Source organism: Cottoperca gobio, chromosome 5 (assembly GCF_900634415.1).
Source record: "Cottoperca gobio chromosome 5, fCotGob3.1, whole genome shotgun sequence".
NCBI lineage: Eukaryota > Metazoa > Chordata > Actinopteri > Perciformes > Bovichtidae > Cottoperca > Cottoperca gobio.
Window position 1 is genome coordinate 16,227,658 of NC_041359.1, and position 27,987 is coordinate 16,255,644.

General features: G+C 41.6%; 3 protein-coding genes across 7 annotated transcripts; 2 read left to right on the forward strand and 1 right to left on the reverse strand.

Annotated features, from left to right (window-relative positions):
* The first annotated feature begins 570 nt into the window (after positions 1-570).
* cyb561d2 (cytochrome b561 family, member D2) lies at positions 571-3,170 on the forward strand. Of its 2 annotated transcripts, XM_029430683.1 has the most exons (4): positions 571-719; positions 817-984; positions 1,078-1,115; positions 1,263-3,170. In XM_029430683.1, the coding sequence occupies exons 2-4, from the start codon at positions 852-854 to the stop codon at positions 1,764-1,766; spliced, it is 675 nt and encodes a 224-aa protein (XP_029286543.1). In that variant the 5' UTR covers positions 571-719; positions 817-851; the 3' UTR covers positions 1,767-3,170. The 2 variants fall into 2 exon arrangements, with proteins under 2 accessions (XP_029286543.1, XP_029286541.1); XM_029430681.1 differs by having other exon boundaries at positions 586-984.
* rad54l2 (RAD54 like 2) lies at positions 2,547-17,233 on the reverse strand. Of its 2 annotated transcripts, none has more exons than XM_029430677.1 (22): positions 17,083-17,233; positions 14,655-14,853; positions 13,803-14,100; positions 13,586-13,716; positions 13,332-13,472; positions 13,008-13,240; positions 12,733-12,915; positions 12,476-12,609; positions 12,194-12,390; positions 11,728-12,070; positions 11,445-11,622; positions 10,826-11,056; positions 10,446-10,564; positions 9,879-9,997; positions 9,366-9,465; positions 9,064-9,269; positions 8,686-8,855; positions 8,100-8,296; positions 7,522-7,706; positions 7,298-7,387; positions 7,112-7,204; positions 2,547-6,209 (listed from the first exon to the last, which is right to left on the reverse strand). In XM_029430677.1, the coding sequence occupies exons 2-22, from the start codon at positions 14,800-14,802 to the stop codon at positions 5,197-5,199; spliced, it is 4,509 nt and encodes a 1,502-aa protein (XP_029286537.1). In that variant the 5' UTR covers positions 14,803-14,853; positions 17,083-17,233; the 3' UTR covers positions 2,547-5,196. The 2 variants fall into 2 exon arrangements, with proteins under 2 accessions (XP_029286537.1, XP_029286536.1); XM_029430676.1 differs by having other exon boundaries at positions 13,568-13,716.
* bap1 (BRCA1 associated deubiquitinase 1) lies at positions 16,807-27,917 on the forward strand. 3 transcript variants are annotated; one of them, XM_029430680.1, is made up of 18 exons: positions 16,807-17,033; positions 17,710-17,971; positions 18,769-18,798; positions 18,939-18,993; positions 19,687-19,819; positions 20,409-20,528; positions 20,922-20,983; positions 21,121-21,263; positions 21,615-21,693; positions 21,790-21,913; positions 22,124-22,256; positions 22,363-22,538; positions 22,843-22,973; positions 23,104-23,567; positions 24,881-25,038; positions 25,282-25,374; positions 25,469-25,541; positions 26,900-27,917. In XM_029430680.1, exons 2-18 carry the CDS (start codon positions 17,935-17,937, stop codon positions 27,031-27,033), a joined length of 2,145 nt encoding a protein of 714 aa, XP_029286540.1. In that variant the 5' UTR covers positions 16,807-17,033; positions 17,710-17,934; the 3' UTR covers positions 27,034-27,917. The 3 variants fall into 3 exon arrangements, with proteins under 3 accessions (XP_029286540.1, XP_029286538.1, XP_029286539.1); XM_029430678.1 differs by having other exon boundaries at positions 16,809-17,033; positions 24,881-25,119; XM_029430679.1 differs by lacking the exon at positions 16,807-17,033 and having other exon boundaries at positions 17,599-17,971; positions 24,881-25,119.
* The last annotated feature ends 70 nt before the right edge of the window (positions 27,918-27,987 follow it).

The window sequence follows — 27,987 nt, forward strand, 5'->3', positions numbered from 1 at the left end:
CAGTGTGTGGAGGCCCCGAGGAGTCACAAACTTATAAGAGAGTAATTGGAGCACAATAACTGAACTGTTGTGTAGCCTAATGTGGAATGGGTGGTAGTAGGCTATTAGTCCAAGACATCACATCCTTAACCAGCCGGCTCGACCAACAACATGCATCCAAACTGATATCCCTGTAAATGTGTACAACTTTAAATACAACTCTCTGGCTGCTGCTCCTGGCTTGATGCAGCCAGAAAAAAACGTGTTCTTCCTAAATGCATGGGAAAAATGGAAAACGCATCCACGTGACCACATCAGGCCAGCAGGAGCTTCAAGCAAAAATATCCGGGCATTCCGATTTCAAAATACAAGCGCAAACAAGTTTGTAAAGAGCCAACTATTTTTCTTCTTCTCTTAAATAGACGTAGACTCACTGCTAAAACTCTTATACTCTCAATATACTAGACAAATCGGAATAATAATCGTTGGGCTGAGGGACGGACGGTAAAATCAGTTAAAAAACTGGGGAGTTGTGGTTTATGCAGTGACGGTGTATTGGCAAGATGACGCTTTATTCTGAAAATAATTTACCGGAAATTATATATATTTTCTAGACGGCGGAAATACGTGACAATGTAGGGCTAATTAGACTTCATTCACAGATATATATAAGTTGTAACGTTATCTGGCAATGTAGGCTTCTGTTATCAAAGTATTGTCTTCTAACGAGACTTGTGGAGGTAACAGTTACTTTTCGTCCACCATCACTTCCGCTTCTGTTTGGCTCAAACTGCGAGTTCACTTTAGGTGACAACCTGTGTTGTGGGTCGGTTGCAGGTGAGCTGCCAAAGTTCTCATGCATTGTCTTCAACATGGGTTACAACCAAGAGCCTGAATCAGAGCCTCGGATCTACGGTTATACCAGAACAGCTTCCACAGTGCTGACACACATGATCTGCATCTTCTTCACTGTGTTCATGGCGGTTCTGTCTCGACCGGGCACAAGTGAGTGCTGTTATTATTCAAACATCTTCATGATGGTAGTACTTGTTGGCATGCCATGTGGTCATTTGATTTAATCTTTGTTTTGTTTTTTAGGTTTGTTTTCCTGGCATCCCTTCTTTATGACCCTAGCTGTAAGTTGAACACTTTCATAAACATGCAATTTGATTATATCAACTTGGGCTTTGTGAAATTGTGATGGACATTATATATTTTATTGACCAAAAGATGAATCGACAATGCTGAGCAGGCCAATTTACTTTTACCCCCTTTCCCACTAGTTCTGCTTCTTCATGACAGAAGCCATACTCCTGTTCTCCCCCAATGGCTCCCTAATCAAAAGGTTTCCACACAAGACAAAAGGTTGTGTTCACTGGATCCTGCAGTGCCTCTGTGTGTCCTGTGCAGTCCTGGGTCTGGCAGCCATCTCTTACAACAAACACCTGAATGGTAAACCCCACTTCACCTCGTGGCACGGTCTGCTGGGCCTGCTCACGGTGTGTGTGGTGGGGCTGCAGTCTTTGGCAGCTGTGCCTCTCATCTACCACTCTCTGGTCAAAGGCTGGTCCCTGGCCAAACTCAAACGCTACCATGCAGCCTCCGGACTCGTCACATACCTGCTGGGCACTGCCAGCCTGCTGCTGGGCCTCAGCTCTGCCTGGTTCACTGCAGCTGTCGGGGAATACACCTGGTACATGTCAGCACTCTGCGCCGCTCTCAATGCCCTCGTCATAATGAACCAAGTCACCAGTGCGTACACGGCTAAGAAACGGTTGCAGTCCTGACAGAAGACACAGTACTGACACTTTAACAAAACCTTCACTGAATACTTATGCCGTGTTTGCCTCTGAAGATTAATTTTTGTTTTTTTTGTCACATACTTTCAGTTCAATTTGCATTGAAAGTCAAAAAGGAACTGATTCCTCTTTTAAAGGTCCTGTTATATCATGAAGCACCAGTGCCAAATATGGATAATACCTTTTTTTTACATGGCATGTCTTCTGTATTTCTTTCTAGGAAATTGGGTGGGGTTATGTTTAGTTTGACAATTGCACAATTCACATTTTGTTGGGCTTTACTTTATGACCAAATACTTCCAAAGATAATGACACTCCCATCAAAGCGCTGCTTTATTTACTGCTATTAGCTAATGTTAGTACACAAACATGCCTAACTAAACTGGTTAGCATTGTCAACATTACACTGTTTTTTTTTGTGTGCAAAGCATTGCTGTGCAGCATCAGCGCTGCTAGCATGGCTGTAGATTGTCATGTTCTGGACAAAACGGCTTGACTGACTTTAGGCACACAAATTTAATATTGGGGTACAATTAGCAGAAAATACTAGTTGAATAAATATTGGTAGCTAGTCAAATTCCTGTTTAAAAAAACACTCTTGGCCTCAGTATTTATAAAATCCTGCCAACGGCACTGGATGCATGTTGAATTTATGTATCTCAGATTGCTTATTCTGCCTATTGAATGTGCTGCTTTTGATTACTTATGTAGCCACATGTTTGAATAAAATATAATACCAAATGTAAATTTAAAACAAATGATTCACACTACAATGAAAGAGTGTTTTATTGTTAAAATAACATTGATAACACAGTCATATTCTGCTTCGATCTAGGCTGCATGTACCAAATTACGGGATCAGCCGTCAATGGATCAAAGTGAACAAAAGGTTAAAAAACGTAATTACAAAAAAAAGAATGCATTTTTTTTTTTTTATCATAAATAACTTTTGGACGCTTACGTTGAAATAAGGGAAACTGCCAAGTGAGTGAACACCAATAAGAAGTTATAAAAAACATTTAAAGAAATATTTCCATGAAACATAAAAATGCGCATAATTGACAAATGGCAGACATGTTCTTCTATAAACCGATGATTCCCAAGATTTATATGCAAAGTGTTTCCAACGGATCGAGAAGACTGAGAATAAAGACATGGCATCAGTATGATGTACCTCGTACAGTTCACAAGCAGATATGATCATTTTTCAAAGTGCCAGCTCTACCTCCAAATCTGAAACAAACTATCACAAGTTCCCAAGACATACTGACGAACACTGGAGACATCTTTGATGACAGAAATGAAGCATCCAGAAAAACAGGGAAGGAGGGAGTAGTAACAAAAAGTGACCAGAACTCAGACTGTGGGAGCAAAAAGGTCCCGCAAGAAAAACTCTTTACACAAAAATGTAACTTCATAGGGAATGATCTGTTGTCTCAGGTTATCCAGTGTTTTCTAAAAGGCTAACAACCACTGCATCTGGCCTATTTTACCAACGGAGTAGAGGGACTTTCCTAAATCTACATACCTTGAGGTGTCATCACAACACAGAAACACAAGGCTACAGAGAACAGCAAAGACCTAAACCCCCTAAAGCACTGCAGACCTACACTGACCGACACTACTGACAGAAGCTACTTACACTGCACTGCTGTTAAAGACGCACCTCTGTGAAAAGCTACCACATAATGGCACTGTCAGTTTAGTAAGGCCACCACACCACCGGACCTGGTTCTGCCACAGTCACGGGTGGCTGTAGTGAAATGTTTGATATCTGTTTTGATGGCTGGTGGCTACATTGACTTAAAAGTTGTATACACTCCGGCTGCATGAATGCAATTTTTTTTTCTCTACAGTTTAGGTGAGTCAAGGTTCTGAAAATAAGGAGTCAAATCTACATGGTGGGTGTAGACTGACTGACGTAACAACTGCAACAAAAGAGAGGCGAATGAGCGAGCAACTTTAAGCTTGCTTTGTGCTCCTTTTGGCTTCCACACTTGCTTTAAATCACAATGCTGAATCTGCCCATCACTTGTGTTTTGAGTGTGACACCGGCTGTCTAAATGCTCAGTATCTCTTCCAACAGGTTTGTAAAAAGGACGTACTAAGATAAATGCTAAGACTCAAGACCCCTTTGTGTTATTTAAGGCTAAAAATGAAAGAACACAGGCCGAATCCATGTCCCAGCCTCTGTGTTATCAAAGGCTAACATTTAAGTACATTCATTTTAGTTATAATGGGGGAAAATTATAAAGTTGAACGTAAATTTGTTTCCCCGGCATAAATGCGAGAGCGTGTTTATCATCATGACTAATAATAAACCATCTCCCTACAACCAAAATCTACACACTGCACAGTATTGACTTGCAATATAAACAATGATAATGAATACTATATACAAAGTATCAACATGTTCACATATAGTATCACACATAATATCCTTTCAACAGGGGGATGCTACAATGTCTATCAAATTGCTAAAGACTAAAATACGCTCTGAAAGCCTAAGATTTATTTTAAAGGTAAGCTTCGAAGGATTTTCTCTCAATATATTGTCAAGTGGATTTTGACAAACATTAACCCCACATTCTGTAGCAACTACGTTTCTTCTACTACGCAACTTTCCAGTATTGTTTACTAGAAAAGGAAAGTGTGCTGAAAGAAAATGAGTATATTAGTGTTCAGCAGGCGAGTGCGGCTGACACGTGTAACAGTAAGTCAGGTTTTGGTTTGCACTGGACTGTTTCACAGCAATATATCTTGAGACGGTCCAACATGAAGCTGCTTTCATCTGAATTCAGGGGAAATAAAACTAATGATGAGGCCTTGCTCTGAAGTGTAGGAGAGGCTAGAAAGCCTCCGAAAGATTCAGCTGGTCCCCAAACGACAAAGGCCTGTTCCCGCTGCTCTGATGCCCCAGCTGAACAAGTCCGGGATATTCAGCATAAGGATTTGTTACTCTGACTATGTAAAGTCATTAAGATACAAGTTGATTCTTTCTGTTGCAGGTGAGTGTGTGAGTGTGTGTGTTTGCGTATGCTTTAATGACACCATTAGGAATGGGAAGGAGTTCATTTCACTGGTGATATAAACTGATTTAATGTTTAGTCTAACAGCAAGGCCAAAACATATTTAACTGATCACAATCTTTTCCAACATCATAGTTCGGGTTCAGGATTAACATTGAAGTTTAGTTTATTTATTTATGTTTTAAAACATTTAGATGATCAGTGTGGAATTTCACTTGTTATCAAGACATCTGACCATCAATCACCAGTTTATAGGAAAGGGTAGATACTGTAACAGTTTATCTAGTAAACGTGTAATCATTCCCATCCCTAATGTACTTTATGTTAGCCACGATTCATAAAAGCGTGTGTGTGTGTGTGAGAAACTGCCTCTCCAGGACTTCGAGTCGCTACTGTCCCGTCACCTCTATAACGTCGTCATCAGAACTACTGCCGCCGTTCTCTGTACTCTGATGCATGTCCGTCTGGGTGAGAGCCGCCCCCAACAGGCTGGAGGTGGGATTGTTGAAATGGGAGAGGAAACTGGATGTGGTAGAGCTGGAGTTAGGCGTGGGGAATCCCCCTGAGCCAGAGAGGAGAGTGCTGGGGAACATCCTCGGCTCAGAGAGCAGCGACTGACTGTAGTTGAGAGGGAAGCTCGACGAAAGCAGGCCGGCCATGTTGGGATTCATCAAGTACGGAGGCAGAGAACCTGACGCCAGGGAGGAAGAAGTTGCTGCCGAGGGTGATGCTGACATAGGGATGGTGGTGGAGGCAGAGGAGAAAACAGGGGACAGGGAGGACGAGGAGGGGGGGGTGGGAAGGTGTCCGTTCCCTGTGGCAGACTGTCTCAGTAGGTCCGAGCCTGCAGAGGGAAACATGGTCTGGAGGTCAGCCAGTGTTTGTCCTGGTGTCTGAAGGAATGACGATCCACCACTGCCACCCATCAGAAGTGGATGACTCATGTGACCGAGGTTCCCCAGTAGGGAGGAGTTCAGACCCACGGGGGGGAAACTGAGCCCACTGGAGCCCATGGACAGTCCGGGGTAACGTGTTGCAGCAGAGGTGCGTTTGCCTCCCGTTGGTGTGCTGCCCTGGCTTTCAGTACTTCTGCGCTTGCTGCCACGCATCTCTAACGCCGAGCTCAAGAGGTCGTCACCGAGTTGCCTTCCAAGATCACCAGTCTGATTGTAATGCGAACTACCTTCCTGCCCTGCTGGTACAGCCAACAATTCTGTCGGCAATTCATTCCCCATGCCAGCGGTGGCGTCACCTGTGGATGAAGCGTAGCGGCTGAGCTCTCTGAGAATCTCAGAGCTCAAGGGAGAGGAGGGCCGCTGCTCCCCGTTGGGGGAGCCCTGCAGTTGATCCACAGGCGATGAACAGCCATTACTGAGCGGGTGGATCAGGGAACCCTGCGTGTCTGTGGAGGAGAGAGATAACTACAGTTATGTAATGTCAGGATACATGTACAGTTACAATTTACTCTTTAAAAGGTCGATCCTGGAAACAAGATGGTGAAGCCACATGTTTTTTATTGTGCAAATATTATTAGAAACTAATAACCAAATCACTTCACAAATGATAAAGAGTGAATCCTTATTGTGTTTCCTCCACTAAAACATCTTAATTACCATAATTAGGAGTTTTTTTAATTTAGTATTGCACTTCCATAAAGTAGGAAGCTTGTCAGAAACAGATTTATTCATTAATTCCATTAAAGTGTGTGAAAGCGATCCCACAGTAATAATCCCAGAATCATTACTGCAGCCAACAAGACGCCTCCTCCTGCCTCTACATGTACTACGTAAATGAGTTATTCATAACATATGGTCGATTTGCAATCTAATAATACTAATCATTCTTATAATCAGTTATGTCTTCATAGATATACACATCAGAAGCAGTAAAGTGCTGCATAAACTTCTTTCTGTCACAGTTAACGAGTTAACTGTCAGTGTGTTTAACTTCATGTTTACTCCTCAGTGAACCGGATCAGAACTAAAATGCAACAATGTTTTTTTTTTGGTCCGGACCAAATTAACCGAACTACAGTTGTGAAAGCATCCTTAAAGTCTAAAGCCAAAACTGAGATTGAGATGATGACATCATCTGGGTTATTTTCTCAGACTTTAGAAAGCTCCTTGCAGAGCCACAGAAGACAGTATGCAACTAATTCAACAGGCGGTACAATGCTTCTCAGAAGAAAGCTGAACTTCATGTGTATAAGAGCACCAGCCTCAACATTGTGTGAATCCTTTGGATGTTTGTAATGCAAAACTATGTAGAAAGAAGGAACCAGGAATAATAAATATGCGTCTGTACCTCTTGAAGCAGCAGAGCCCCCGATGGCCTGCCTTCCGATCTTTCCAGATCGAATAGCAAAAATCCTTCCATCATTTGTCCTAATGTAGGTACCTGGGGGGGGGGGGGGGGGGAATATCAGGTGATGGAGGCAGTCACTCAAAATGCTTTGTATGCAGAGAGCAATTATTGCGTTGTTGCAACTACCTTTCGATCCTCTGATAACATGGATGCTCTCTCCTGCACTAATTCGAGCTTGAACGTCTGTTGTGCTGTTGGCTCCTGGGATTACAATATCTGTAGATTTGGACATAAGTCATATTTCTGTTTAAAAGATTAAATTGTTCATCCAAAATGTAACATTTCAGGGTTGCTGTGGTACGTGCAATGATTTAACAATTTACAAACATTTACAAAACATTACACATTACCAGTTGTGGTGACGATCCTCTGCACATAAACTCCAGCTTTCTGCAAGAAGTTGACAGGCAGGCTGCCGGCAGAGCTGGAGCCAGCCATGCCCATGCCGGCTTGGCGAGGCATCATGGGGATCGGGGTTGACTGGATGGGTCGGACACTTGCCACGGGCTTGTCATCCGGCCGCACCATAGCACGCCTGGAAATATGAGGGCTGAATTCATGAGACGCTCACAAACAGACCTCGTCGTGTCTAGTCTGATGGAAGTTTATTAGCAAAAGAAGACAAACTTGCGTAAAGCTACAACCTGAAACAAACGCACACATTTATTGGCGTTTTTATATTTTTGGACGTGTTTTTTGACAGTAAGCGAGGCTACATTTGTTATGGGTTTTTGTCTAAGGTGGAAGCAACTGCATGTGTTTTGGTGGAGGAGAATATAAATTGGAATGCATCACAGAATTTCCAGAAACACAGCTGGTTAGTTTGTGGTTGCAGCTGAGGTTTACAGTAAAACAAACCATTACCATCAACAATTAAATGAGAGAATCAAAAAGGAATAAAGGATAAAACGTGCAATCTGAAACCCACCAGCCGCGTTGGTTAAATGCTGGTATGTTTGAAAGCGTCTGATCGCTAGTTGGGTAATAAGTGGCGTATGATGGGCGAGAGTAGGGCACAGAGGCTCGTTTCTCATCCTCATAGCTCTTCTTGGCGGCTCTCTTCTCTGCTTTGGTCAGTTTCGACTCCTTCCGGTCCACCAGCAGAGACTCGTGATGAAAAGGTTGCTAAGGAGACAAACAGAAAGAAGGAAATTCAATTACAGATCAACAGTCAGATCGGATTTTCCAAGAGGCAGGGTGATCTCATTTATTTCCCCACAGACAGACTTCAGGAAGTTTTACTAAGTAAGCTGGGGAAATGTAACCGTTACTAGAATTTCTGAGTAGTTTTCATTTTTGTGTGCCGAGGAATTTAGACTGTGCTATTTTACTGTGCAGACCAAGACAACTGGACATAAAGTGAACAGATACAAACACCAGAGCATCGAGAGAGTCCAATGCAAGGCCGATACTTGTGAGTTTTAAGCTCAGTTATAAAAGACCTACATTTAAACAAAACCTGCCTTTCCTTCAGAGTTTAGGCTTAAAGGTTTACACCCATCATGATACTGTACCTTGGTGATGAGGTGCGGGTAAAGGTGACAAGCTTGATACATCACAGTTTCAAATTCCTCCCGGGATTGCAGAGAGATTTGAGAAGGTTCCTCTTCCACAAAATGCAGCAGCGACTCCACTTCCTTACGAGTGAAGTTCAGCACTGGGTTCAGGTCGTCAACCACACGGTCTTTAAACAAAACACAGACAACATTTTAAGACCGGATGCTAATTACTGCCCACATCAGATCCACTTAAGTACGAGTTAATAGTGTTTGGATCAGGGCTTAGTAACAGTCCCATGTTGAACATTACCCTGCTTGGTGAGACAGATTATAACTGGTATAACTGGATTATAAAATAGATTGTGCAAATTCAATATAAATGCAATGTCTTACCAGACATGCCCTGTTTGGAGACTTGTCTGTCATAGATCTTTTTCTCCAAGGTGAAGTCACAGACAAGGCGGTAAATGTAGCAGGGTTTCCTCTGACCATAGCGGTACACCCTACACACCGCCTGGGCGTCATGACACGGGTTCCAGGAGGCGTCAAACACAACGACCCTGTTGGCCCCAATCAGATTTACCCCCAAGCATCCCGCTCTGAAAGGAACACAGCAAATTACTGCTTGAGCATTTCTGCTGGTGTGTACAGGAAGTGTGAACAATTATTAGAAAATGGAGAGCAGAGAAACATACCTTGTAGAAAGTAGGAAGACCCACGTCGCACTGTTTTCTGGGTCATTAAATTGATTTATAAGTCTCTCTCTTTCTGAGGCAGATGTACTTCCATCCAGTCCTGTGGACAGACATGCATCATCTCTGAACACTGAAGTAGTGAAGCACCTGAACACACTTCAACCCGCAGTCCATCACGGTAATATACAAGATAAAGCTGGGAGATTTTTCTCATCATAGAATTTCTGTTGAATTCTTATATAGGAATTTATAACCATCCCTGAGAAATAACCCATTACATATAAAAACAACATTTTCAAACATCTTCATCAAATTGCAAATGGATTGCTCATAATCCAGAGCGCAGTAGACATTTACCGGGACAAATGATCAAAAAGGGAGAACTTGATGAATTGCAGGCAGTGATACTAAATCAATAAAGACCATGACAACTTTGGAGGTTTCAGTGGTGATGAGCACACTCTCTGCAGAGTTGCTGGTTTGGAAGGAGAGCGCACAGATTGGATGACTCACTGTAGTAATTGAGGTTGCGAACCCAGTTTTGGTTCTGGCTGTCAGAGGCGGCGATGCCCGTCGGCATGGGTCTCTTTGATAAGAAGTCCTCAATGACCGTCAGGGTGGACAAACTTTGACTAGTGGGTACAGAGCAGAAACGGATAAAAGGGTAAGAAAAGTAAGTGCACTCTGGCATGAAATAAATAAAAGTTATAATGAAATAAATGGGCTTTCAAGTGGCTGCAGTGTTGTGGAGACGGGTATACTTGAAGTTAAGAGTTAATATTCAGTCAGATGTTTGGTTCATCACACCGTACTGCTGTATGCACATATGGCTACAAACAACCGTCATTATTGTTTCATTAAAAAGGTCATCATTTGGTTTAGCTGTGAAATTCCTGTTTACAAGAGTAATCTGGAAGAGAAACAGAAAACCCCATAAGACGTAGGAGGATTAAAATATTCATTTCTTACAGTTTGAAAAAAAAAGCTCAGAAAGTAAAAAGAAATTTAAAAGAGTCAGTCAACCTCTTCTCTGAGCCGCTTCCTGGTGGATCTGTGTAACGCCATGTACGTTAGACTCACCTAAAGACCAAAATCTTGTCTCTTCTTCCGACACTCTCATCAATCAAATGGAAGAGCAGAATCATCTTGGCAGAGTTCTCCAGAAGTCCCGTGTGGTAGTTTGTCAGTATGCCCTTTGCCTGAAACAAACAAGGTAGAAGAAAAGGCTGTTGAATTAAAAAGCTGTGAGACTCTCAAGAGACTTCTGAAAAAACAAACCCCTACACGGACACGACGACAAAGATACATTTCAGCACTAAACACATTTGTATATATTTCAACATGTTACACTTCCCTTGTTGTTAGGCGCTTGAGGTTTCAAACAAAGATGACAAAACAAGTGGACTCTTTCAGCTGTAGTAATTATGTCACCAAGCTTTACATGGACTGCCATGACATACCCATTCATATGTGATGACTTGATTGGCCCTTTCCTGAGAGGGATTGAGTGGGGGCAGGGTGTTGTTGACTTTGCTGTTGCTTGAGTCGGCTACTTTGGCTTTGAGGCCAGCGCCCGGTGCATTGCAGCGGGGGTTACTCGATGAAGTGATGTCGTCGAGGTCCAGGTCCTGCTCATTGGCCTGATTCTCCTTCTGCAGGGCTTCATAGAGGACGTCTGGGTGATTCCAGATCTAGAGAGATCCAAGAAAAAAAAGGAGTCTTACTTCATCCTTTTATCCTATTAGACGTTTCCAAAGGAGTTCTTTAGTTTTGGCCAAAAACGTGTTTTGTGAGGTCACATTGACCTTGACCGTTTGTGCCAAATTTGAAGAAATTCCCTCGAGGCGTTCATGAGACATCAAGTTAACGAGAATGGGATGGGCAACCCGAAAACATAATGAAACAAAAAGAAACCTGACTCCTCAGGAATGCATCTCTGGAAACGGGTTGATTGTTTGATTGATTTTATGGATACAGACAAACAATCCAAAAGGAACATGTTAGGTGTAAACACTTATTTCCAACATGTCCCTGGCTGGGCTGGCCCCTTCTAACTAACAGCAAGGATAACAGTCTCACCTTGCAGCATACACAGAAGGCTTTGAGTGGGTTCAGACCGAGCCAGCCACTGTTCCCCGCTTCTCGAAAGCGTTTCATGAACTCGGAATACAGCGCCCTCTGAATGGGAGAGAGCCGCACCAAGATCACATGCTCCTCTTTGGAGGGAAGCTGGTCTTGCAGCACATCATGACCTCGTCTGTAAGCAAGAAATGCGCCACAGAGAACATTGACAGGTAAGGATCATCCAGGCTACTATGCTTCTTTTTTATAAATGATGTCCAATTTCTGACAGAAAGTTTACCTCTGGACAAAACCCTCCAGCAGGCTGTGCAGCACATGGCTGCGGTAGCGCATCAAGCGGACATCTTGAGGTGTGCTGTCCATGCACTGCCCGTTCAGAATGGGCCTCTCAAACATGTTGCTGAACTCCTGACGCGTGCCTAAGAAGTCGGGCCTTACAAAGTCCACCATGCACCAGTATTCAGTGAGGTTGTTCTGCAACGGGTAACCGGTCAGGACTACTCTGCGCCGGGAGCGGATGTTCTTCAGAGCCTGTGATGTGCTGGCATGGTAGTTTTTAATGCGATGACCCTCGTCACATATCACCACATCTGGCCCAGGCCGTGCTATGGCCCTTTCAATACCTGAAAAGACAAAGTAATGAGGGGAAGATTGACTGTACATTTATATTTGCATCTCTTATCCTCATTTGAGTTTTTAATGGCACACAGACAACTTTATTCAGGCCACTGTTTCCATTTGCTGACCTTTCATGAGTTCCTGCTGTCTATCTTCTTCATCCAGGTCAATGATGATTGGTCCCACAGGCTTCTTTGATTTCCTCTTCTTGCCCATCACAAAGCTCTTCTTCATGGACAGCAGGCGATACATCTCATAACCCATCAGCAACACCCCTCCCTCTTTGGACCAGTCCTCCACAACTTTGGCCCTGGCCAGCGTCGTTCTGCAGGTCACAGTCAGCGTGATTAACAGCTCAATTGTTTGACAATAAATTCTTAACCTTGCACACAACATGACATGTTACATACTTGTGCTCATCGTTGAGAATGTGAACTTTGAATGCGCGGCCTGTGACGAGTGCAGGGTCAGTGTCAGGGGAGAGGGCATCTTGTGATGGGAGCCAGAGGTTAAACTCTGTCAGCCAGTTCTGAAGTGTGTTCACCTTTTTTATGAAGGAAACAGATTTTAGAGGTTAATTTAATCAAAATAAGATAGTGAGTTCAGGGAACCTGAACGAGTGAGTTACAGCATTTATTTTAATACAGTGAACACTTTGATTACTCACAGGAACAATGGCCAGCACAGTGTGAGCCTCAGTATTCCTCAGTAGGATGTCAGTGAAGGAAATGACCTGCAGTGTCTTGCCCAACCCCATGCTGTGAGCCAGGATGCAGCCAAAGCCACTGCTCGTTTTATACCGCTCCAGAGACTCAATGAGGTTATCATAGAGAAACCGGATTCCCCCGATCTTAGAAATGAAGAGAGATGTTTGATAGAAAACAAGCTGGACTGTGGGTTTCTGTTTTGAGAGTACGAGACAGAACAAGACGGTGGGCATACCTGGTGAGGTTTGACTGCCCTGGCCAGCTGTGGAGCGAGGTAAAGGTCTTTCTCCTCTGCAGGGTGACTGATATTAACCAGCACTCGACCCTGGGCATCAGGCAGATTCATAGCGTCGTTGATGTGTGCCCCGCTGCTCTCCTCGGACGCAGCGGTACCATCAGCGTCCTCATCGGCCGACTCGCTGCTTATCTGTAGGGCATCGTCGTCGCCAGAACTAAGCTCGATTATATCTACGTCATCATAAGAGAAGTGAACACTGTGTGAGGGCTTGCTCGATTTTCAACGTCTGGAATCACTTGGGGGGGGGGTCATATATCTTACCATCTCTAATGTCAAGTTCAGGCAGTGTTGGGTCCTCTTTTTCATCTTCATCACCACTGCTGTCCAGACAGATCACATCCTGCTTGATCAGGAGAGCAGGGACCAAGTGAGATACTTCTCCTAAAAGTGAAGCAGTGTCGACTATTGGAGAGATGGGAAGATATTGGGAAATTTAGAATAGAAAAATACACACAAAAAAGTCAAACTCAAATATGACTGGAAAGGTGTAGCTTCACCGATAGAGGTGCAGTCACCTAGCTGAGAGTCTGGGACAGCTGGTGTAGGGAAGTCCTTCCTCTGCTGCTCCAGACGCTTCCGCCTGTCCATCTCCTCCTGTTGAGCAGCCTTGGTCCCAGCCTCCAGCTGATCCTCTTTCAGCAGCTTTCTGTTAGCATAAGTTACATGTTCAGTTTACATACAATTCATATTATGCAATATATCAGAGGGAAAATACCAAACCGAGAAACGTACCTGATATTCTTCCTCATGTGTACAGGCTTAGATAGCTTGGAGCCTTTTGAAGACTTAGATTTGGTAGATTTAGAGGCTTTATGTTTCTTTGTTTTGGAGGAAGGTGGCTTGCTCTGGCTTGGGTTTTCCGGGCTGGTTGGAGGCTGAGAGCGAGAGGCAGGTCTGGAGGGAGCCCTGGAGGATGTGCAGGACGCAGGCGGAGACGTTGACTCGGGGGATGGCTCTCCGGAGGTAGCTGAAGGAGAGTCCCTGCCATCCTGAGCGGTTTCTGTCCTGCTCTGGGCACTCCCAGGCCGTTCTTCAGAGAGAGAGAGAGAAAGAGAGAATAGACAGTTTTCAGTTTATGTCTTCAAAGACTAGTTAACAAGCACTATTTTTTCTTCTTCTTTACCATTGTATGTGAATGCATTAGTGCGCGTGTCCATATAGGGTTTTTTCTGGCAGCGCTCAATCCCAGTGCTTCATCTAAAAAGCGCACCCGCTGCGTCTGGGATTTGTTTCAATGACAATAATACCATGACAACACATCACCCTAACCGCTGTTGTATGATAGACTATCGTTGCCCCTTTGCTATTTGTTTGACATTTTTCTTTACCATGAGCACCATCCTCCCTGAAAAGGAATGTCACCAGCACTTTTCTGAAAACATTCGGAGATCATCAACTATAAATGGTCGGAGCGACCGCACGAAAAAGTCAGAGTGCTCTGAAAAAGACGCTGGGTGCAACACTTCTTCTAAACACTCGGTCCTCACTGGGAAGAATTGAGAAGGGAGCACTGAGAAAAAACACCATTTGGACATTCAGCCTTAAAGTAATAAGAAGTACAACAGATGTTCATTTGTCACTCACCAACACTATCATCTTCATCATCTCCATCATTATCATCCTCATCATCCTCAATGTCCTCGTTGTCCTCCTCTTCCTCATTTTCCAAACACTCCTCTTCACTGTTAAGGCTGGGCTCCAGGTCACTTTCTGAATTTGCCTCTTCAGACATGGCGTCTTACAAGGCTCTCAAAGTATTACCTACACACCTTCATCAGGAGCACTGAAATAAAAGAAATCACATCTTAACATTACAAAAGGTAAACATAGTTATTTGACAATTAACTTTTACAACCAATTGATGAAATCGATGAACAGTCTTTCTTTAACTATTACACTACAATGTTTGATTTAGTAAAACAAGAAAAAATGTTACAAAATAAATGTAAACACACACACGAGAAAAAAAACATCCCAATAAATAAATAAATATATATATATATATATATATATATATATATAAATATATATATATATATATATATATATATATATATATATATATATATATATATATATATATATATATAAATATATATATATATATATATATATATATATATATATATATATATATATATATATATATATATCCAGATTTTTATTGTGATCCATTATTTATTTATCGTTTGTATACGGGATGGGGAAGCACCATACAGTCATCAGTGAGATAAGGCAGAGTGTAATACCAGTTTCTTTTGCCCCCCCATGATTATATCCAAGAATTAGCAAAGACAGAACATAAGTAAATATGACGTAAACAAAGAATGTACATAGTATATGATGTACACGTATTCAATCTGAATGTGTAAACAAGCAAGCAAAATACATGTAAACATAGCTGAATAGCCATTTATAATGACACTTATTTTCTCTAGAATCTTTGATCAGCTGATAATATTTTGTGTTTTGGTATAATGTAATCGTGCTGTACAAAGCTTGCGGTAACAAAAAGAGAGCCATCGTACTCTTGTACTGAATGTAGACCTACTCTTGAAATTTGAAAGCAATGATCTGTGACCTGAGGAACCTCTTGGATTGTTCAACCTTAAAACATGTCAAATATATACTCTGGCTCAGACCATTGAGAGCTTTGTGACCAGGAAAAAAAAAGTCACTTCTCTAATAAACAGGTACCCAGGAAAGATGTGCGACAACTGAAGCGAGATGACTGAATTATTTGGACCTTAAAGTAAGGGACAGCTTATTGAATGAGATAACTGTGAGGAAGCCCAATTAAACTGGCATTTCAGTTGTGTCTGTTTTCCAATTGATTTGTGTTTCCGCTTTACATTAACTTGAACCCCACATGTTCATCTCTGCAATGGCAAAGCATAACATAAATGTATTCTAAATTTAGCCCTGAACCCAATCAGGGAGGGCATCACTATTCTGAACAGACTTCAAAAGAAGAACATTAACCCAGGCTGCTGATGATAAAGGCATAGACAAGTGTTTCAGAATCTGACAAATTTTTCCTGAGATGATAGAATGCTGCTAATGAGTAACCAAAAATAAAAGGTCAACATCTGATTTTTTACTTGGTAATTGTGCAAGAGATTGGGACTCTAAATACGGAGACCTGCTGCCTCTGAGTCCTTGTACATTTGACCAGAATATACTGAAAAGCAAATACTGGTAAGACTGCAAACATTATAACTAAATGAAAAATCCACCTTTACGTTTATGGTGAGGTTGCAGTTGCAGACCTAATGTCTGACAGCAAAATATTATTAAAGTTTTTATTGTACATATTGTAGAGAAGTTAGCGCCTTTTGTGGTCCATCTAAATTATTCTAAGGCTCCTATAGTCCTCATACAGTATGTTTACATTATCGTATAGCAAACACTGAATGTCAGACATCTGAGTCCATAATAGAGAAATAATTGCGTATACATCAGTGCAGAATATAATGTTTAAAATGCAATGTTTATATGATGTGACACATGAGGGATTTCACCCAAAAGGCATTTGTCCCGAGGATTGGGACAGCTAGCAAGTAGCATGAAGCTACCTCTGCAGCTTATCCGTTATATCATGTTGTTATCGTTCATTAACGTTAACAACAACCACCTGTCGTTAGTTGGCTCAATGGGCTACCTAACCTAATGCATATAAATACTATTGTCTCTCAGGCTGAGTCAGCAGAACAATATGCTAGCTAATTACACAACAATACACGCTAATTCAAACGCTAAAACCACGTAATAGTTGCACTGTTCATTGCCCATTAGTGGCAGCAAAACAGGATGGCTGGTTGTAACTTGGGTTGGAAAAAAACAGCTTTCTTTGCAGAACCGACTGTTTTGTGGGTCGTAGCAAGATAACAATCTTATATTGTGTAGGTGTAACGTTCACGGAGCTAATGCTAGCCTGAATTACAACAAGGCTAACATTGTTAGGTAAGACACGCCAGTTGGACTCAAACATCGGGCCGTTGTTAGATCTTACCGTGCATGCGGCTACGCTGTACTCTTCAAGAAACCTCGCTGTGCAGACAACCACCGACCAATTAATTCGTACAGTAACTGTGTAAATCAACTGATAAACGTTGCTAATTTCCAATTTTTTCCAGTGTGACTATAAATACCGTCCCCGAAGACGGAAGCTCCAACTAAGGTTCCGTGAGGGGAAAAGCCCGTTAAAGAACACGATTTGTTATTAATATTCAACAATCGGAATTCATCCAGCAATGAACAATGTGTCATTAATTTTATAATTTCTTTAGCCAAATTTGTTATTCATAACATTATTATTTTTAAAGAAATTACCATCTTTTATTACATGTCATGTATTGTCAATTTAAGTTATAATTACAAAATGTATTGTCCGAATATTATATTGTACAGCACATATCTAGTACCGTTACTGTTATTTTAACCCCCCCCCCCCCCCCCCCCTGCACTATATGGCAGGTTCAGACAGCCTTCTGTGGAGCTGTTGGAGAAGAATCGTTAACTTTACCTTAAATATAATGTGTACATCATTGCCATTAATTATAATTCTCCAGTTATTGTTTTAAATACATGTTATCATCATTTAATAAAAAGTATACCTAATAATTTGAGTGTTTTGTAGTTCTGACTACAGGAAGTTGCAGGGAGGACTCTGTTTCTGTTACTACCCGTCGTTTGTTGATGACGTAGATTGTCGGCGGCCAGTTCTGTCTATTGTGTTTATCTGGAGCTCCACAGTTGTCTCGTGAATGGATACAGCATTATCGTTTAAGATTATTATTACCACTCTTTCGGACATGGACTGGAAAACATCTTAAGTATTAGTCAGCTGTGCACAAATGCGAAAATGAACAAAGGGTGGCTGGAGCTCGAGAGTGATCCAGGTGAGACATTTCGACAGACAACAGAGCTAACTAACGTTAGCTTCCACATAAAGCCAGAAGGACAGTTTAGCTTCTTAAACAGCTGGACTTACTAAGATTATAAAGCAACTTAAATGCAATACAACATTAAAACACGGTTAGCTAAACTATATATATATATATGTGTATGGTGTTGTGCAAGTTGATTGAATTGATTGACTTACCAAATTTGAAATATGAGGAGTACGTTAACGTTATTAGGAAAGATAATACACTTGACTTTTATTTGTTTTTTGGTGTATTCTTTGTTATTGAACCATACATTATTACACATTGTCAAGGGGGCCCTTAACACAAACATAGATAAAATACAGTATAATATAAACATGTACACTCATACATACACAGACAAAAGCCATAATACTTACAGGAAATATACGCACTCGTACACAAAGCTATGTGCATGCATTAACATGCACCTACACATTACAGATGCATTATTTCCATACCTCAAATATATAATTAGAAGCAAGAGCAGGTTGTTTGAAGATAAGTAAAAAATAAATTCCTTAAATAAATGTAAGGCTGAATCTAAAGTAAGTGAACCGGACAGATTGTTCCAATCAGATGGAGATTTCAATTTAAAGAAGCGAAGAAGGAAAAAAGTTTTCAGTATGCCATGTCTTAGTATATACAATGACATATATGGAATCAAAAATGGTTTTAAATAAGATAGTTAAATGAATTGCAACCAGTGAAAACGTTTTCTAGATTTACATGTGTATAAAATAAAAAATACAAATGTGTAATCATTTCAGGACTCTTCACTTTGCTGGTTGAAGATTTTGGTGAGTAGCTCATAGACGGTGGCTAAATATCTTACGGTGCTGCAATGTGAATACTCAACATATACAACTCTGAGTTGGAGCCCTGAGGCTAAAACATACAATTAAAATGTTTCTTTTGTGTGGTTGTGTGTGTTGTTTAGGTGTCAAAGGTGTCCAAGTAGAGGAAATCTATGATCTTCAAAGCAAGTGTCCAAGGTATGTAACTTGTTACCAATCAGATCTATGCAAGTGTGTTTGGTGACGCGCTATAATTACAACATGTAAACTAGAGAACATCTTGCAAAGATGGGGGGGGGGGGGGGGGGTGTGGGATGTCCCCTTCCCCACTCCCCCCCTCCCCCCTTAATTCCGTGTCCCTTGCCACCCGCATCTTTGAACTCAGCCCTGATTTTGATCTCAACTACACCTGTGAATTCCGTAGCCAAATCGGGCCAGGGGCGTAAAGTGGGGCAGGGTAGGTAATTGCCCCTTGGCCCCTGTTGCTTGGACAACACCCATTTTCGAACTCGCCCTTCATTTTGATCTCATCTACAGACCTGTAAAGTTTTGTGACTACATCTTGGATGGTTGTAACACTATCGTGTTGACAAAATCTGTCCACAGACAGACAAAGATATAAAAACCTGGAAAATTATTTAAACCTGCTCTGTGGTAGTTCCTGCTACTGTAGGAGTCTTACTGACTACATTTTGCCATGATGACACACACAGACTCAAAGTTGAAAACAATACCAGCACCACCAACATGGCTGGTAATAAAGAATGCAACTACCTGGCGTATATGTCAGGCAGTGACGTCCAAACTCATGTCTGAATATAAACGGCGTTCTTTTTCTGACTGTAGCAACAGCATGTAAAAAAGTGTTTGCCATCGTTTTGTTTTTTGCAGTCCTGTCTATGGCTTCATCTTCCTGTTCAAGTGGATTGAGGAACGTCGATCCAGGAGGAAAGTTAACACTTTGGTGGATGAGACCTCTGTCATTGACGAGGAAATCGTAAATGATATGTTCTTTGCTCATCAGGTAAGCAGATTTCTTAGGAGCTGTCATGTTATCGGTATTAGTTCTGTCCATAATGTAACAAACAATGCTCCTCACAATAAATAGTCATTTAACATCACATTAGATACAAAATGGTCATTGCTTATTCATTGCAAAAACGATGACAAATGACATTCATAACTTATCAGGCACCAAAGTCATTTTTTAAAATCTTATTTCGACTAGTAGCTACAGGTATTAATTTTTATACATTTTATGAAATTGTGAAAAGCTGGGAAACTGTGGTACTAACCAGCAGTTATTTTGTGTTTTCACATGTAAAATGCGTATATGTATTCATTTCTGAAAACTTTCTGTTGATGAACTGCTATTAACCTCAAGAGGGTCCTGGTTACTAAATAAATAAATAAATACAAAAAACTGAAACCACAGATCAAAAATATTGAGTAATAATGAAAGGATGGACCTAACATATGAAACCTTAAAAATGACGACATAAGATATTTTGCTGCATCACTTCAAAATCCTCACCTATATATTAATTCATTGCAATAATGCCCAAAGCAACATTCTAACTTTGACTTGTGTTTATGCTGTCATTTCTATCTAGCTGATACCAAATTCATGTGCCACCCACGCTTTGTTGAGTGTGCTTCTGAACTGCAGTGGCGTTGAACTCGGCACCACCATTAGTCGCATGAAGGCTTTCACCAAAGGCTTTAGTCCAGAGGTAACATGTTTCTCACACTCACTCATGTGTCTTTGTTATTTTTAGTGTTATCAATATTCAGTTTTTACGTGAAAATCGGCTCTCAGATTCTTTTTCCTTTTGGCTGTTAGTCGAAGAAATCATAGTAAGTTGACAAACTATATAGGTACTGGGTGGAAATAGATAAGGCTATCAGAATCTTTATTTCTCAAACATAATAAATATATAATAAGAATAGACAATCGTAAACGACAAAAATGTCCCATTTAACTACCTTTTGTACCTTAAACATAATTACAAATCCGGGTATTTTTTTCATTTGTATCCACATTAACCTCATTGGTCTCAATTGCTCACTTGTACAATTTCTCTCTCCTCCCCCTCTTCTCCCACTGTCATGTTTAACTTTTTCAGAGTAAAGGTTACGCTATAGGAAATGCCCCAGAGCTTGCCAGAGCACACAACAGCCATGCCAGGTAGGTGACAGTCAAGGGTTCCTATTTTAAATATTCAGGTGTCTCTGATTCTGTCAGATGGTCTTCCAAACTGCGGGATGTGTCAGTCTTTGTACATTCATCAGTTTCTTAAGCTCTCTTTCCGTGTTTCTATGGAGACCGGAGCCCAGGCACCTGCCGGAGAAACAGAATGGGATCAGTGCAGTGCGGACGATGGAGGCCTTCCACTTTGTTAGCTATGTGCCCATCAAAGACCGCCTCTTTGAGCTCGATGGACTCAAGGCTTACCCCATTGATCACGGTATGAGTACACACTGACGGAGACACACTTGTCACACTGATTTGTAGCACTTGGGCTGCCATGGAACCACTGAAAGTTGTCTCGAAGGGTATGCATATGTTGAAAATAGGTTTTCCTGCATCAGTGACACTGACGGAATTTTCTTGACTCATTATTACTTGAGTATTGAGTTCAAGAGTTCACTTTTTTTTTTTTTTTCTCTCACAATTTGAAACCACTTCTAATCCAGTGTCTAATTCCTCATTGGATAAAACATTGTTATGACACATTTGCTGAGTTGCATTAATGCATTTATTGTTTTTTGGAAATTGCTGCTTTAAATATAATATAACATATTTCACTCTATTTCAGGGCCCTGGGGAGAAGAGGAGGAATGGACCGATAAAGCTCGGCGGGTTATCATGGAGAGGATTGGATTGGCCACTGCCGGGTGAGTCCGGAGCCAGTCAGCTCAAGCAGTGGTTATTCACCTTCTACACACACCCTCCAGGCTTCATTCTCATGCTGCTGCTCTGCTCTTTTTCAGTGAGCCGTACCATGACATTCGCTTCAATCTGATGGCAGTGGTGCCTGACCGCAGGATGAAGTACGAGTCCAAACTTGAAATTCTTAAGAGGAATCGACAGACTGTTCTGGAGGGTCTGCAGAAGGTCAGGGACTGTTTGATCACTGGCCGAAACAGTCAAAATAGATGAATTGTTATAACCTCTGTTATGTTAAACCTTTCTTGTAGTATGTCCAAGTGAACATTTCTAAAGGAAATGTGATGGAGCCACAATATGGCCGAGCAGGATCTCCTCAGTCAAGTCTACTGACATTGGTGAATATGTTGTAGAATATCTTTTGTACATTGTCTTCAGATGATCCGGCTCAATCAGCCCGAGCTTGTCCACGACAAGAAGCAGCAGGAGTCTTCCTCCCCTGATGATGGCACCGCTGCGATCAAGAAAGAGTCAGATGTGAAGCCAGTTACATCCCAGGGGGCTAATCCAGGTACTTAATGTGGCTTTATTTCTCCAGTCTTTGTCAAAATACATCTGGTGAATTGTATAGGGGCTCATCGTAAGCATTCATCTGAAATACACTGTTTTATATTCAGCGGATGATTCAGGAGCTCGGTCTAAGGATGCACCAAGCCCCTCAGGAAACACTAAGGTCATGGGCAAACCACCAGTCCCCACAGGAGGGGCGCAGCAAGTCAACAGCCCCAACCCCACTGTTCAACGGCTGCCTGCCTTCCTGGACAACCACAACTATGCTAAGTCTCCAATGCAGGTAAGAGGATAAGTACAGTGAGAAGGTCCTGGCTCAGAAAGGTCTTTTGGTTTTATACAGTGAGTGTGTTGTGCACTTTCTTCACCAATATTGTCCTCCAAAGATCTTTTATTAGAGGGTTTGGTTGTAATGTAGGATTAGGGCTATGTTCTAGGACAATGCAAACCACTATACTGTGAACTAAAATGTACTTTTCTTATTTGTATTTGTCTGCGTTCCTGCTGTTGCAGCTCAAATTTGAAATTATGTTTGTGGTTGCATAAAAAAATCTGTGGAGGTAAATTCAAGATTCTCTGATTAACAGGAAGAAGAGGATCTTGCTGCTGGAGTTGGTCGCTCTCGAGTGGCAGTACCTCCCAAACCCCCATACTCCGACGATGAAGATGGCGACGAGGATGAGGAGGAGGAAGTAACTGGTTCTGCAGGCACATCCAGGTTAGCATCGTAATGTGTATATAGGTATAATGTCTTACTATGTTTATGGTTATGACTCGAGTGAAGGGCACTTACGTAATGAATTAATGTTTTTAAATGTTGCTCTTGTTTTAAATTTGCTGTCTTTTAGGTTTAGACGGAAGGCAAGTCTGCGATCACGACCAGGACGGGCAGGGACTGGAATGGAGAGCCAGATTGCCCTCACTGTATTGGCTGAGAAATTGAAGAGGGAGGCCCAAAAAAAAGATGCCCTAAATACACCCCTCTCTGTACGCACAGAAGGGCGCACAGGGGGCATTTGCATCACATCTGCTTCACAGCCTTCCCCCACACCCAGCAACGAAAGCACTGACACAGCCTCTGAGATTGGCAGCGCCTTCAACTCCCCGCTGCGCTCACCTGCACGCTCCCAGGCAGCCACGCGCCCATCCAGTCCAGTTGCATCCCATCTGTCTCGTGTGCTGTTTGGAGAAGATGAGATGCTGAGGCTAGACTCCAGACACAACCGCGCTGTAAGAGAACTGGGTCCCTCTGTCAGCGCAGCCTTGTTACACCTGCAGGAGGACGGAGTCATCTTTGCTCTCCCTCCATCTGGTGAGTACGAGAGGTTGTTACTGTCAGCCCCTGTTATTTACAAAGGGGGTTTAATAGCATCTTAGTCTATCACTTGGTGTTTACAGTACAGTCAGAGCATATTAAACAGTTTGGGTCACCTTAAAGCAGGGGTGGGGAACCTCCGGGCCGTATACGTGTTTAGTTTGTGAGGACGGGCTTGCGGTGAAACATGAAACATGCCGAACTGCACGAGCTGAGAGGACGAGTGCGTTTGGATAAAGTTAACGCTCTTCGGCGGAGTTTGGCCCAACAAGCAGCTCTCTGCAGAGCGTAACATACAAACATGGACAGATAGAGAGGTAGACCACCACACCAAGAACAGACTATTCCATAACTGCTGTGCAATTATCACTGCCATGTGCAATACTCACTTTATTTTCTATCAACCACTTGGTACTTATATTATTTTTTATTCTATGTAATTATTGTGTACTGCCTTTTTACTTCATATGTTCTTTTGCTGGGACAAGATACATTTCCCTGTTGTGGGACTAATGAAGGATTGTTTTCTGATAAAACAGAAAGATACATGGATAAAAGAAAAGTGAAATGAATGGGCTGTGTCTTAAAACATTTTTGTAGAGGTTATGAGTTCAATAATTAGTACGGCCCTCGAAGGATGTTGTAAAACAAAAATGGCCCTTGACATGAAAAAGGTTCCCTGCCTTAAAGGGAAGAATTTCCAGCTTTTATGTAGATGTCTAATCAGTGATGATGATAAATGGAGTCACTTGAAGCAAGAAATTCCTCACGGCATTCTATACTGACAGAGAAAGAGTTCGCTCGCTCGAGGAGCAGCTGGTACATGCAGTGCCTACATGTACCAGGATGTATTGTGCTTGGGATTCCAACATCCAGGGTCTCAGTCGGCCATATTATCGTGCACGGTTAATGCAGTCGTTGACGTTTTCGCTTTTGGAAACGTAGCAAGTTTGCAATACAAAATGAAGAAATCAATGAAGATCTGTTTTTGAGTAATCTAGGGCACCCCCTGGCTACCCAGAGAAACACAAGCTGAAATAGCCCGCAGTTCTTCCTTGCATCCAACTATGTCACGATCACGTCTAACGCTGGTGCTTATTACAGGAACAATTTTGCTGCTGCTTTATCTGTCAATGCAGCACGCACTGAGGAATTTATTGCTTCAATCAACTACATTTACAATCGACACTGATAGGACATCCACATACATTAATTCAATTTTCTCTTTTAAATATAAATACATACAGAACTATTATTAATGGATTGTCTGCACCTAGTTCATTTGACTTTATCTGTTGTCTGTACGGTAGATCTGGCTGCGGATGGCACAAAGCGGCCTTGCACTCCTGAGAAGATAAAAGACAAAGACAAAGCAGACCTCTCTGCAGCAGACAAGGGAGGAGTGAACGAGGGAGATGAGGGACCATCTGTGGCGCTGAAAGAAGAGGATAGCAAAGATGGAGCAGAGGTGAGGCCTAGCAAGGAAAAGCCCAACGCTACGGAAGCTGCTGCAGACAGCAAACCCCCTGGGGATAAGTACTCGCCCAAAGTAAGTCCAAGAATTTCCTAGTGTTATAATGCACTGTTGTATGTAGCTTGCACACACTCACATGTTTGCTTGTGCTGCCAATTAGGGAGCGGTTTCTAAAGCTGTATCCTGGAAATAATGAACAAACACAGCGAGTGGTTTATGTTATTCTGTGTCTTGCAGGAGCTGCTTGCACTGCTCAAGTGTGTGGAAGCTGACATTGCCAATTATGAGGTGTATCTAAAGGAGGAAGTAGAAAAGAGAAAGAAATACAAAGTAGGTTTTGTTTACCTGGAACCAATCCAATGTATTTGGTGAGATGTTGTTTTTATTGGATTTTAATCAAAATCTTTTGTTTTCATTTGATCAGATTGATGATCAGAGGAGGACCCATAACTACGATGAGTTCATCTGCACCTTTATATCAATGCTGGCCCAAGAAGGTAAACCTCATAATCTTTCTTTTCTTCACTGTTTTTTTGACCTCCTTTACCCCCACCACATTTAAACCTTCTGAAGTTCCACATACGTTCCCGGGTTCTCTGTGGGAGATCATTAGTGTCCCAATGTTTCACACCCCTCCACTCACATCACACCTGAGCTAAGCCCAGCTATTCAGTCAGTTAGGAGTGCTGCCAATGAGGGATGGAAGAAATGCACAAGTACATTGTTGTGTGCATCCTCAAAGCAATAATTCTTTCAAAAGTCACTCACAGATTGATCTTTATTTTTGTTTATCATTTTAAAGTGGCAATAGACAACAGTACAATGTAGCCACTAACAACAACTCACTCATACATGCAACAGCATTCAATAGCCCAGTATCCTAGTTACAGTGGGCTAATATAAGACAGGAACAAACAGATTAAACTAATTAAATAATCATAAAGGAAAACTGGCATGCATCATTGGCAACATTACAAACGGTACGAAACTGTCCGTCATAAGTACAAGCGGCACTGTTCAAGCCGATAAATGCCGTATTTACGTGTCCACTGTAATTATAGAACCATATAAATTACAATAATAACAACGTTTCCGGTTTATAAACTTCACAACTTTATTCACAACATTCTCTGGACACATACTCGGGAATGTAAACAGTGGATCAACGGCCTACTTCTAGCGGCAAAGTTAGGGACCTATTCAGACAAGAAATATATTCAAATATATTATATTTCAATTCATTCACAATGCTGCTCAACAGAACGGGGTCTCTCCCTCGCTGCAACCGACACAACCACAAAGCTTTATCAAATGAATGCGCAATGACGTCATCTGGTGACTTTTTTAGCGACTTTTGGAGGTAGTGCTGCCTACTTTCATTGGAAAAGAGTCGGCAGCACTGCACAGGACACACTGCATCTTGTTTCCATGGCGTTGAGCCGTACGTGGAGCCTTCATTTTCCTGGGATATCAGTATCAGGTGGCAGACAGAATTGCATAGTGAAAGTGAGGCTTATAGGGAACTAATCTAAACGTCGATGGTGTCATTATTCTATAGCCATTACATTGTACAATCAAAATTGACTTCATAATGATAAGTTAAAACAAAACACTTGTCTACTGCCACTTTAAGGTTATTACTGTTCACAGCTAAAAAACATTCATCCAATCTGAAATACATACAGGGCACACGTACATGTCCCTGCTAGAAAGAAGAAAGAAACGACTAAAAAATGAAAACTTTAACCATCACACATATGCAAAAACCTACTTGCATGCTAAAAATCTATTGTTTTATTGGCATTTTTATAATTTCTTTGCTCCTTCATTAACTCTGACTGGGTATCTTCTTCAGGCATGTTGGCCAGCCTTGTGGAGCAAAACATCTCCGTGCGTCGTCGACAAGGAGTGAGTATCGGCCGCTTGCACAAACAGAGGAAGCCTGATCGCAGGAAACGCTCCCGACCGTACAAAGCCAAGCGACAATAATTACAAACAATCATAACTTCTGTAAGAAAAGTTACTCCTGTGAGTACCGAGCAATCACCACAGAGGAAATTAAATTGTTGCACTCCTGAAACTCTCTCATAAAGGCAGTCTAGTGTTGTATTTTAGCCAGAGCCTCCTCTCCTTCATGAAATCGACCATGTTTGGTCAGTTCTTTTATCATTTATGTATATAATATGTATATATAGTATGTACTACCATTTTAGTCTCATGTAAATTTTCTTCTTTCTTGTGCCACTGCTATTGACGGTTTGTAAATATGAAAAAAAGGCATGTCCCTGAAGGTACATCTGAATGCTGTTTCATCTAGCAAAGTATTACTTTTTATTGAAAGATCTTCTCTACAGTCCTATGGTCAGCACAGTTTAGTATGAAACTACAATTTGGTAACAATAAGTCGATATTTCCTCAACTGTATCCAGTGCTCAAGTTTTTATGGTGCCAATGAAGCACTGAATGTTTTTGACAAAAAAAAAAGCCACATGTTTTATTCATCCATAGCATTTCAGTTATAATCTCTTCACTGTCGGTAACATAAAAATCATCTTTTTATTACATTTTCATGGATAATTTTTAAGCTGAAGAAGACTTCATGATGCATCAAGGTTTGTTCTTTTCATTGTAATGTCTTTTCAAATAAGGTTCTCTAGCTGCGTATGAATATCTCTTGAGGTCCTGCAAATGAAAAACAAGCTCTTGTGTTATTTTTGTACCTGAAATGGATCTGAAAGTGAGTGAATATTAAGTCGGATGTGTGCACTTGTGTGTTTTTGTACATATGTATCTGTTAATTGGCTCACCTGTACACTGAGTTCAGTTGGTCTTTGTGCTTGCCAATTCATACTACAATAAAGTCAATGAAAATATCTTGCTATAATCCAGATGTCATTTTTTTATTAGGAGTGACTGTATTGGTGTAGGATTTGACCTCCATAG